At 41.6% G+C, this 12,876-nt stretch overlaps 1 protein-coding gene across 3 annotated transcripts in view; it reads right to left on the bottom strand.

Moving 5' to 3' along the window:
* The window catches only part of LOC128834829 (uncharacterized), a 118,471-nt gene that overhangs the window by 58,699 nt on the left and 46,896 nt on the right, over positions 1-12,876 (bottom strand). For all 3 annotated transcript variants that reach the window (XM_054023950.1, XM_054023949.1, XM_054023951.1), the window contains 5 exons: positions 9,682-9,837; positions 8,245-8,338; positions 7,106-7,243; positions 4,142-4,293; positions 2,830-2,941 (listed from right to left, as the gene is read on the bottom strand). In XM_054023950.1, the coding sequence (XP_053879925.1) occupies positions 2,830-2,941; positions 4,142-4,293; positions 7,106-7,243; positions 8,245-8,338; positions 9,682-9,837 (652 nt within the window). The remainder of the gene's footprint in view (positions 1-2,829; positions 2,942-4,141; positions 4,294-7,105; positions 7,244-8,244; positions 8,339-9,681; positions 9,838-12,876) is intronic.

Genomic DNA, 12,876 nt, shown 5'->3' on the forward strand with positions numbered 1-12,876 from the left:
CCCTTAGAAAGCTGACCGTAAAGACGTAATCGGATGAGGTTCAACAAGGACAGGTGCAGAGTCCTGCACTTAGGACAGAAGAATCCCATGCACTGCTACAGGCTGGGGACCACCTGGCTAAGTAGCAGATCTGCAGAAAAGGACCTGGGAATTACAGCGGATGAGAAGCTGGATATGAGTCAACAGTGTGCCCTTGTTGCCAAGAAGGCTAACAGCACATTGGGCTGCATTAGTAGAAGCATTGCCAGCAGATCTAGGAAAGTGATTATTCCCCTCTATTCGGCACATCTGGAGGCCACATCTGGAGTATTGCATTCAGTTTGGGCCCCTCACTACAGAAAGGTTGTGGACAAATTGGAGAGAGTCCAGTGGAGGGGAACGAAAATGATTAGGGGGCTGGGGCACATGACTTATGAGGAGAGGCTGCAGAAGAGAAGAGTGAGGGGGGATTTGATAGCAGCCTTCAACTACCCGAAAGGGGGTTCCAAAGAGGATGGAGCTCGGCTGTTCTCAGCGGTGGCAGTTGACAGAACAAGGAGCAATGGTTTCAAGTTGCAGTGGGGGAGGTCTAGATTGGATATTAGGAAAAACTATTTCACTAGGAGAGTGGTGAAGCACTGGCATGGGTTACCTAGGGAGGTGGTGGAATCTCCATCCTTAGAGGTTTTTAAGGCCCGGCTTGACAAAGCCCTGGCTGGGATGATTTAGTTTGGGTTGGTCTTGCTTTGAGCAGGGGGTTGGACTAGATGACCTCCTGAGGTCTCTTCCAACCCTAATCTTCTGACACAAAGTCTATTTATCTTCCTTTAAAAATTAAACACAAACTGATAAAAATGAAAGTGACATAACAAGAGAGACTCGATAAAAAGTCTGCCTAGTCTAGTATTTTGTCTCATCACTAACTAAAGCTAATGGTGGATGCTTCACTGGAATAAAATCCCATGTAACTGCAATGATATATTATGGATGAAAATTTCTTCACAATCCCAGCTGGTGATATTCAAGCATGACCCCAATTAGCCTTTTTAATTTAACCTAGTAATACAATTGCAGATTGCGATTTGTTTTTTAATCTAAGTATCTATAGTCAGATGTTCAGCTGTGGCAGAAAAGTACCCAGAACAACTGAGGAGTGTGTGGGAGGTTCAAGAGGCAGCCTTTAAACTCCGCTGATCCAGGGACCACAGAATTGTAAAACTGAGATTAGATGAACTATTTATTTAATAAACTAAACCCACCTCATGTTCAGTTTCCTTCTCTGCTACAGAATTCTTCTTATTATTATTTTAACAGAGATTCTTTATTTTGTTCTTTGGAACACATTTTAAAGCACTCTCACTTAGGTACTTCTAGAATCCCATCACTGTAGTATCTGAGCACCTCAAAATCATTAATGTATTTGTACTCAACACCACAGTGAGGTAGGGAAAGTCTATCATCCCCCTGTTACTAATGGGAAACTGAGGCACAAAGAGACTAAGGCTAGGTCTACCCTATGGGGGGGGGGTCGACCTACGATACTCAACTTCAGCTACGTGAATAACATAGCTGAAGTTGTGTATTTTAGGTCGACTTACCTGGCTGTGAGGACGGCGGCGAGTCGACTGCTGCCGTGCCGCCGTCGACTCCGCTTCCGCCTCTTGCCGTGGTGGATTTCCGGAGTCGACAGCAGAGCCATCGGGGATCGATTTTATCGCGTCTAGTGAAGACGCGATAAGTCGATCCCCAATAGATTGATTGCTACCTGCCGATCCAGCGGGTAGTGAAGACGTGCCCTTAATGACTTGCCCAAGATCCCACAGGAGGTCTGTGGAAGAGCAGGGAATTGAAGCTAGGTCTCCTGAGTCCCAGGCTGGTGCACTAACTGTCATAGTTCAGGGCAACTGCACCTGTATTCTCCCTTTATGGTCCAGCAAGGACACTCACTCTAGACTTCAGGCTCCCCTGCCCGTCACCTCTTTCGAGTGGAGACACGCAACTCTCACCCTTCTGACTGGAATATTTCCAGGCTGCTCTGTCTCCTGACTATACTGTGATATCCCAGCAAGAGACTCTGCCTAAGCAGGCCTGTTTCCTTTCTCTTCAGAGGCTAACATCAGAGTGATTGCCAACAGTTATGTTACATACAGCACTTCCTATTTTTATTCTTACGGTAAAAGCACTACAGAGAAAACATACTCAAAACAATAAAAGAACATACGCACATGCTAATAAGATTACCAGAGTTCATCCCAGCCCTAACATGGGCTCTAACAGGAGCAGCCCATCAACATCCCACTCAAGGGGTTTCCTTGTGATTTCAAGCTCATCACAACTTCATCTCAGACAGACACACAGTCTTGTGGGGTCTCAGTAGGGCCACTTGTCCATTTGCTGGATCAGGACAAAGACCCAGAGCCTCTTTAAAACTAGGCTTTTTATCTAAAAATCCTTTCTTTGTCTGGCAGTCCATGGAGAATCCAGTTTGAACTGGTGTATGTCAGCCTCTCCAAAGGGTGGCTTCAAAAGGCTGATAACTGAAAGAATTACATTAGTATTCCCCTCTTCCTAGAGGAGTTGCATACAATTCCACAACACCACACACTGTGGACCCTACAAGGTATTAAACCCAACTCAACAAAGTTTATCTTAATTCCACAAGATTTGTCCAGGATATTGCCAGTCTGTCACACTAACCACTGGCCCATCCCCTCCTCTCCTTAAAAGTAATGGCAGGTTGAGTGTTATGTTGGTGCCTTTTTTAAAAACAATGCTATCAAAAATCTTAATATATTGCTGAAGGTCACCAAAATCTCTCTCTCTCAAATAATAATTCTTTGGCACACTTACAGGGTTCTGCATTCTGCTGCCCATGATTTCTTTCTTATGAATGAACGTGTTCAGCATCATGTCCCGTGGCCCCAGTTTCTCCAACTGAATGGATACAAAAGCTTCTGGAGGCCTGAGTGGTAAATGAAAACATTGTATCTGAGCTCTGCAACTGGGAATGGGAAGATTAAGCCATCAGAAACAGAGAAAATAGAGACAATCTGAGCCACTCAGCTATTGCTTTAGGTTAAAACACAATGCCCCAAAATACTCAACTTAATAATAAATTCTTTGCACATAGATAACAGAGTATGGTAGCTGAAAGAGACAAAACCCAAGTACAGACTAGCAATACACATATCTTTGGTTCCATTGTAAGTGAAATATATAGAAACAGAAACAAAATATTTACAAACATAGAACCATGAGGTTAGAAGGGACCGCAAGAATCATCTAGCCTAATCTCCTGCCAAGATGCAGCATTTGTCTCCTCCCCACATTAACAGATATCTGTGATACACCAGGAGTATGTTTGAGTGAATTGGGAATTCCATGTCGTTTTGTGAATTCTATTTTGTTTATAACCTTCACTTTCCATTGTAACCTCCATCTCCAAGAGGTCTACCATGAGACAGCCAGTAAAAGCCATCAACTCTGATGATCTCTTAACACCCATCCATAAGAGCAATGAACACTACACAGAAGGTTGCTTGAAAAAAGGGTTGGTCTGCAGTTCCTCAGCCTAGAGTACATAGAGAAGAAGGGGAGAGAGACTATATTAAAAGGGGGCTGCTTTTCTGAGCTGGAGACCCAAACCACCAGCACAGGTAAGAAGATGACAGGCCTAAGGATGCTGGCCAAACCTCAGACCCACGGTGAGATCAGACTTGGCAGGTGACTGCATTCAGGACTGTGTTATCTTCCAAAGATCTGTAACTCTCTAGTGTTGCCTAAAAGTGTCTGTGGTCAAGAAATTCCTGTGCTATGCTTGTATTCCACGTTGCCTTTGAAGGGTTTAACTTGAAACCAGAACTCCCACAGCCAGGTGATCTTGGAAGGACAGAATGAGTCTAAGCATCTGGGGGCTCAGGAGGGCCATGCCACTTGTTCTGGGATTTAAGACAGCTGAACTGCAGGGTCCTACTGCCCAAGAAGGATGTCAGACATGAGGTCTGCACATGGGAGTATGCCTGAGAGACCCAGAGCTAGGAACAGTTACCAGTCACTAACCAGACTCAGGGGGCTTAGAAGCACTTGGGGCCCAGGATTTGGGTGCATTTAAATGTATTAATATCCATCAAGAGATAGGGACTGGGCCAGGATGTAACAATACCTTTTAATGGTCCAGTGTCCATCTAAAGGGTGCCCTGTAGAATATGAAGTTGCTGGTGCAGCCATCAGTGACTGTTTTTCTGTTTCATTTCCAGATCTTGAATTTCTTCCACTTGCTGAGCTGCTTTGACTCTTCAAACTTAAATTTGCTTCCTAAAATATTAAGAATACCAATCTGTAATTATTCTAGTGGGAACACTGCCTGTTAAATCAATACAGATTTGCAGTTCCATGTGGCTGCTATACTCTTGTGGTATAATAATTCACCGGGCACACTGAAAGCTGAACAAAAAAGTTCTCGGTGAGCATAAGAATAATGAAACTGTGGAGACAAGGAAAGTTAGAGGCAATACACAATTTATAATCAGACAACATTCTCCACATTTCATCAACAATGAAGAAAATGGGGATGCTGGGGTTGTTGGCTTCACCAGAAGAGTAATCCCAAAACTGTATTTAAAATATACTGAAAAAAAAACAAGGTGAAAGTTCAATCTACCCATGCAATACAAGTCTAAAAAAAATTGTCATTGGTTAACATTGACTACATACAGCAGCAAGAGAAAAAGAAATGGCTTTAAAAGGAAGCCTGCATTATGATAGGTAAGAAAAAGAACATGGGCTGGGACACACCAGTGGAGACACTATTGGAAGAAAGCATTAGCAGGTAATTTCTCCTGCCCACCCCCCCACACACACCTTGTGTATAAAGTTTCCACTAACTCATCTACAGAGAGCAGCAAGTGAGTAGCAGGAAGAGAAGATAAGGATCTTTTCTTAGTGTTCATAGTGTTTTTTTATCCTGATACATGTAATTGAGACATATTTTTTCTTTACTTGTTGGTCTTGAATAATTGATGCATGACTTGCCCAAGCCTCCTGCTGTTGCTGCTGCTCTGCTGGCTCTATTAATTGTTCAGGTTTATATTTAGACAGCTAATATTTACTGACTGTAAATGAGTAAAATCTAGTCCAGAAACAGATGCAGTAGTAATTGAATGATTTATTGCTTAGAGGAGACATCTGTAACCTAAATGCATAGTCACTGCCTTTCTAAAGAAAAAAGTCATAGAACTATTCTACTGTCTAAAATTGTTCTAAGTGTTTGGAAGACCAGTCCATACTAAGGGGGGAAGCAAGCTCTTTCCAAAGTAAAGAATATTCCCAACAGTTGGCTGAGAGTCATGGCAGCAGCAACTTGTATTGCACTGCAGGAGAATGATTTGGGAATGACTTCAGGATTCGAGCTGTCCAGAGAGATAATTCTCTTTCTCAAAGGATGTTGATATTTCAAACTGTGGTTTCATTGATTTTCACTCTGTGAAAGGGGTGGAGCCCCAGTTTCAGGGCAGTCCAGCTGCTCTGACAGAAACCTGCCTGGGTTCCATTAGAACTATTGCATCTCTGCAAAGGAGTCAGATTTTGCAGTATCAGCTATTTCTGACAAAACAATGTTTTAGCAGAATTCTTCGGACCAGCTCTGTTCAGGATACCAATTCCCTTGAGCTAATAGTGCTCAGGTATGTGATGGGGAATAATGGGTCTAAATCAGGTGTGCATATTGGTAAGCAAGACTACTCTGGTGTAACTTGCATGCTACAGGCACTAGGAAGTATAAGTTTACATCAACAAAGACTCCCTTACATTCACCTCTGATGTGGTGGAAAGACATTGGAAAACCTGTTCCTGGAACACACTGCTGGCTGACATTCAGAAGCACTGACGAATACCAGCCACAGGGACATGCAAACAGCTAAAGCACAAGGCAACCCCTTTGTTCATGGCACTCCAACAGCAGCCAGAGTGCTAGGGCTGAAAGTGGTGACAATGAAGAATGTTAAAAAGAAAAGGAAAAACAGAGAAAGAAAACGAGTGATGAGAATCTCATGGAAAAAGGGGTGAGCATCAGGTGCCTCCTAATGGGAAGATATCAGGAGGCAGATTGGAAAAACCGCTGTGCCATTTTTTCCACATGTAGTATATAGTAAAAATATATAACATGGGCACTGCTCAGCATACTGGCTGCAAAAGAAGTGAAATAGAAGTGGGAGTTACTAGAAAAGGGTGCACTGGAGGGGAGGTGGGGGGAATCATCAGTCCCAGAATAAAAGGATGGACAACAGCTCTCACAAACTATATGGGGGGAGGAAAACAAACTACAAAAGGAACATTCATTGAGTAACTTTCATCCTGAAGTATCTCTATTTATTTTAAAAGTTTTAAAATTATATAGAGGGATCACTTAACCCAATCACTGAAATGAAGCCATCTCCGGGTGAAACACAACAGTTGTGTAACAGCGTGCAGTAATACCATGCATCAGTTTGGGACATGATGGGAAAACAGCTACTGAATACTGTACTTTAAATGCAGAATTAAAACATTGTCAAGCAAGGGATGCAGAACAATGATGACTGTGTAATCTTGGGATGGTTTATGAATTTCTTTATTTAACCTTAGACAATTATGGTTATCTTCCCATTCAAGATGGTGTCACAACTGTGCTGCCATTTGCAGAAGGCAAGATTACAGAGAGGTGACATGAGTTGCTGGTGCTGTTACATGATGGAAATATCCCCTTCCTAGAAGATCATAGATGTCAAGGCCAGAAGAGGCTACTAAGATCATCTGGCCTGACTTCCTGCACAAAAAACAGGCCATAGGATTTCATCCAGCGATTCCTACATCTAATTTACCTCCATGCTCCTTAAATTATTTTCTATGGTATATTTCAGCTGTTTGTGGTCACCTGGATCAACTAATATGCATTAAATGAAGCACTGATGTGAAACCATCTTATTTTCAGGTAATATGTTTGAAAAGAATTGCTAGAGTCATTTTGTATTTTAACTTTTAAAGTAAAACAAAATTAATATCTAACTGAGCACCATCAGCAAGCACTTGCACATGATGTTAGCTCCCAAAACCTTACCCAATGGGGTTAGGAAAATGAAATGCTGCTGACCTTCATGTCCACTGTACGTGTAGGCTGGATCATGTGACAAAATGAGGCTTGCTGAACAGCAACAATAAGAGCATTTTTTTGAGTGACTTGACAGGCAAGAGTGATCTGCATGTTCTCCACTCCAGATGGGGATAAGAGCTAAAGGGTGAAAACACAAAAGTGTTAGCAATTTCCCCCATAACATAAAGGCAGGTTATAGAGATCACACTAATTTTTCCTTGCCTTAACTAATCTCCAGAAGTGTCATTAATCATTCTACTATTGGTACATATTCATTTAAATGTGGCTAAATGCTGAAGTCACTTCACTCAGCTGCATTCATAAATCTGTATTCCCCAAAGAACTTAAATCGAGGATCTATACAATGGGATATGAGAAAGAGAGATGCCATCAAACTACAGAAGGGGTTCATATAAAGTAAGGCTAGGATGTTGATTATTTTAAATTTTTTTTTGCAATGGGTTTTTAATTATATATTAATATTAAATTATTGGTAAAGAATGTGGGTCATGGATGGGGAAATTGTGGAAAGAAGTAAGTTTTGAAGAACTGGGAAAGTTCTGTGTCATGACACTCTGCACCATACAATTTTGTTTCTACTTTTTGAACGGTACCCATTGTTTTAATGCAATGGTGCAAAAAGTGAAAGATTAACAGTGAAGAATCTGTTACTCTGAAATAGTGTAGGAAATGAGAGATTCATTTTCTTTTCCCCCTGAAAAAAATCCCTTTTCTGCATTCTTAAAAAAATAAAATAAAATACAATAAAATAAAATACAATAAAATAGGACCAAATCCCGATTTGTTTATTTTTTTTACTCATCAGTCCTTATATTTTGGCAAAAAACTCTCATTGACTTCAATGAGAATTGTGTCTCAGTAAAGACAGTAAGATTTGGCCTGCAGTTATTATACACAGGGTTTGACTGATATTATCAAGTGATAGTTCTCAAAAATGAACAAAATTACACTGTTACATACAGAAAGACACAAAATAATAAAAACTTGGTAAGAGAAATGTACAGCATCTAACACAACGAAGCCAAAGCTAATTGAGGCCTTTAAGTGCTACTGCAATAGTTAAATAATACGTGCAGTGTATGATTTTGGTTTCCTTTGGAAAAAAAGAACCTAGTCACCTGAATAACACCATCTCTTGTATGAAAGCTAAATTTTCCAATTTGATTATTGTCAATCTCTTGAATGCTTAACAATAAATTCGATGGAATATATCTGCAAGAAAAAAAATATAACAATAATCCATAATACAGAGAATGCATCAAAGAAGACAAACTGAAGGAAAGAAAAGTAATACTAAAGAACTTCGTATTTTCTGCCTCCTTTCCCTTTATAATTTGTATCACACAAAGGAATGAAGAATTCCTTCTTTAAATAAAAAGGAAGATTAGGGTATTACTAAATATTTCAGAAGCATTTGAGAGAGAAATAAAGTGTTCTGTGAAGTTTGTGGCTGAACACAGAGAATCATGAATTCTTTCCCATTTGGCTCTAGGCATTGGGTTACCAAGTGAAAAATCTACTTGTCCTGTTTAATCAAGCATCATTTAAAATATTAGTTCCTATCCTTTTGGGATGCTGTGCTGTCTACCACACTATGACATCAGCCACAACAGACAGTGCCTGCCACTGCCCACAATTCAATTATGCACATTCTATCCTGGAATGAAGATTCAGCTGCTTGCAATTGTATGTTTAGAGCAGCCCAGTCTCCAATGTGGATTAGAGTATATACAACCAATTGGGAGATGAGTAGTGATTTATCATTCAGATGGGGAGAGGAGTCTGAAGCCTGCTAATACTAATATATACTAATGATTGAGAATCACTTATAGAAATTATCCTTGCTGAATCTGGTAGAACAATGGATTTTCCTACTTTATTTCCATCCTACCACAAAATCCTTGATTTTTAAAAATAATTTAATTTTATTTATCAGTTTTGTAAAGGTGAAATCAAAGTAACTGTAAAATTTTCAGGGCCAGACTCCTGCATGGTTGCATAAGGGGAGAAAGGGAGGGACACAAGTAGTCCCTCCTTTGTGCAGGGGTTGGGTCCAGTTGCAATCTTAGGCTAAGATGTGAAGTTGTTATTCAGTGTATGGTAGGATAAACTTTGGAGAGTGATTTCTGTAATCCAGCAACTTTACATTCACAATTATGGACTAACCCGTAATTGCTTTTTAGGGTCCTGTTTCACTATTTGTAGAAGTCTGGGAACCACTGTCTTTCTCCCTTGGTCCCAACTCTCTCAAAATGTCCTTTATTATGAGAGATATCACCCATTTTACTTCCAAAATTACCGATGTTCCACACAGATTTGGTGCCCCCATCCCCACTTTTATTACCGCATATCTTTACATTAGAAATACAGAAAAAGTTACTTATGGCTAAGGAATCAAATTACACAGCATTTCAAGTTTCCTGCATGAATAATCTCTTTGTGCCCTTCACTTATGGTGGGCCTTACCAGGCTAAGGAATATGCTTGGTTATGATCTGTCTGGGAAGATATTTAATCACACCACGTCCTGTGAAATACAGCAAAGTTCTAGTTTACCTGTCCACACTACTGTCATCTTCTAGGAGAGCTGTAATGAATATTGGTGGGGGCTGGTCTGCTTTCTCCTTGTGAGATGCAAATTCAAAGTGCACTGGCCTCAAATATAAATGGAACTCATCAAAACCCATCTCCCCTGCAAATGCCTTGTACATTCTGAAACAAAAATAGGAGTATTTGGTACAGTCACTTCATTTAAAAAAAAAAAAAAGCTTAGTACTGCTGTACATACCTACCTAGAAATCCAATATCTATTAGATACATTTTTAGTGTGTGTGATGAGGTTTACAGGTCCTACACTAAACCAGAGCAAGGCATCAAGCAGTATTGGGCCAGGGAGGTCCTGTTCCAGGTGATGGGACAGTTTAAAAAGGGCACTGGCAGCCCAATGAGATGGGGGAAGGAGTTACAGGTTACACCAGGAGCTGTAGGCAGAACGAATGCAGCCTTAGTAAGGCCACTCTGGGAGCAATGATCCATACTCCCCACCCTCTCTTTGGGGCCAAGAACCCACAAGAGGCTCGGAAGAAAAGGATGTTGTCCCCCGGCAAATTAAGCAGATATTAGGATGATTGAGACCATGCCCCAAAACAGGAGCCACAGCCCAACAGGAAGTGACCTGGGGGCGGGGGGGGGGCTAACTTTGGGTGGACCAATGAATGGTCGGGACACTGCAACACCCCTTTAGGGCCTTGGGTCGGGACCCTCTCCCCTGCTCACCCTCCCCTCTGTCATGACAGAATCTTAAGGGGGGAGGGGGGAAGATGGGACAGACAATAGAGACTGAGTGCTGCTATATACAACCTAGCAGAGCTCCCTCCAGCACTGGCAGACTGAAAAGAACTGTGAAGCCACTGCCTGATCATTAGCCCAGTGGCTATTGGACTGACCTGCTACACTATGATACTTACCCTAAAATGTTAATGTTACTTAGCCTCTGGCATGTTTTCATTGACACCAGAACAATTACTGCTCATTATGCTGCTGGTATTAATTATTTGTTTAGCACTGATCATGTGATTGACATATTACAGTACACAAAAATAAAGGACAAGAAATTTAATGTTTTATGCAGTGTCTGAGGGACAGCCTGTGAAGAGATTCAAAGAAGGGTGTGAAAAAGGTCAGCCTGACATGTAAAGAAGGTAATTTTGTCAACCATGTTTTGGATAAACTGGAGGATAGTGCTTGGGAAGAAGTATGGGTGACAGAGAGGAAATTACAGTAGTCAAGACAGGAGATGATCAGATCCTGAACAAGCATTTTTACCATTAGAACAGAAAATCTGTGGAAGTTGTGTTGTAAGAAATCCTTAGTTCAGCATAGTCAAACATTATAACAAAATAGTAGGGGAAGAAGAAGAAGATGATCCCATAGGACCATTAAAATGTTGGATGTTTGGACACACATCGACAGAGTAATAAGATAACAAAACTTCCTTTTGTCATAACAATAGGTCTCTGAGGAAGACAAGTATTACGCCTACTTGATAAATAGGTAAGCCAAGTCACAGAGAAGCTATTTAGGCTATGTTCTACACTAGACACCTTACAGTGGCACAGCTAGTGTAGTGTAGACATAACCTTAGTGAATAAGTGGCAAAGCCACAAATAGAACCCAGAAGTCCTAATTCCCAGTCCTCTAAACTGTAGCTAACACTCCCTGGCTCTGTGGGAATAGAAAAAAAAATGAAATAAAAGAAGGAAGAAAAGGGGAGGCAGAAAAGGGTATCACATACAAAAGAACATCACCTCCTTTGGGAACATTAAAAAGCACCATACACATCAATTAACACTATGTAGGAAGTGTAGGATAAAGGAACTCTCAGTTCCAAAACCAAAAGGGCTCGGTATATTTATGCTACAGACTCAACTTGTGGAATGAAGTATCAGAGGGGTAGCCGTGTTAGTCTGGATCTGTAAAAAGTGACAGAGTCCTGTGGCACCTTATAAACTAACAGATGTATTGGAGCATAAGCTTTCGTGGGTGAATACCCACTTCGTTGGATGCATGTAGTGGAAATTTCCAGAGGCAGGTCTAAATATGCAGGCAAGAATCAGTCTAGAGATAACGAGGTTAGTTCAGTCAGGGAGGATGGGGCCCTCTTCTAGCAGTTGAGATGTGAACACCAAGGGAAGAGAAACTGCTTTTGTAGTTGGCTAGCCAGTCACAGTCTTTGTTTAAATCCTGAGCTGATGGTGTCAAATTTGCAAATGAACTGAAGCTCAGCAGTTTCTCTTTGGAGTCTGGTCCTGAAGTTTTTTTGCTGTAGGATGGCTACCTTTAAATCTGCTATTGTGTCTTCATGGAGATTGAAGTGTTCTCCTACAGGTTTTTGTATATTGCCATTCCTAATATCTGACTTGGTCTATTTATCCTTTTATGTAGGGACTATCCAGTTTGGCCGATATACATAGCAGAGTGGCACTGCCGGCACATAATGGCGTATATTACATTGGTGGATGTGCAGGGGGAAGGATAGCTCCATGGTTTGAGCATTGGCCTGCTAAACCCAGGGTTGTGAGTTCAATCCTTGAGGGGGCCACTTAGGGATCTGGGGCAAAATCAGTACTTGGTCCTGCTAGTGAAGGCAGGGGACTGGACTCGATGACCTTTCAAAGTCCCTTCCAGTTCTAGGAGATGAGATATCTCCATTTATTTAATAACCAGTGATATGGCTGATCTGGTTAAGTCCTGTGATGGTGTCGCTGGTGTAGATGTGTGGGCAGAGTTGGCATCGAGGTTTGTTGCATGGATTGGTTCCTGAGTTGAGTTACTATGGTGCAGTGTGTGGTTGCTGGTGAGAATATGCTTAAGGTTGGCGGGTTGTCTGTGGGCAAGGCCTGGCCTGCCTCCCAAGGCCTGTGAAAGTGAGGGATCATTGTCCAGGATGGGTTGTAGATCACTGATGATGCGTTGGAGACTCACCCAGCAATATCATCAATTTATCCAGCGACACACTCAACCCGGCAGATGAGTCTGTCCTATCTCAGGGACTCTCTTTTTGCCCCACCACCCCAACGAACATGATAAAGTTCTGCAGTGATCTGGAAGCCTACTTTCGCCGTCTCCGACTCAAAGAATACTTTCAAGATAACACTGAACAGCTCACTGATACACAGAAACCCTCCCACCAACAGCACAAGAAGAACTCCACATGGACTCCTCCTGAGGGTCGAAATGACAGTCTGGACC

The sequence above is a fragment of the Malaclemys terrapin genome, chromosome 3 (assembly GCF_027887155.1).
Source record: "Malaclemys terrapin pileata isolate rMalTer1 chromosome 3, rMalTer1.hap1, whole genome shotgun sequence".
Lineage (NCBI taxonomy): Eukaryota > Metazoa > Chordata > Testudines > Emydidae > Malaclemys > Malaclemys terrapin.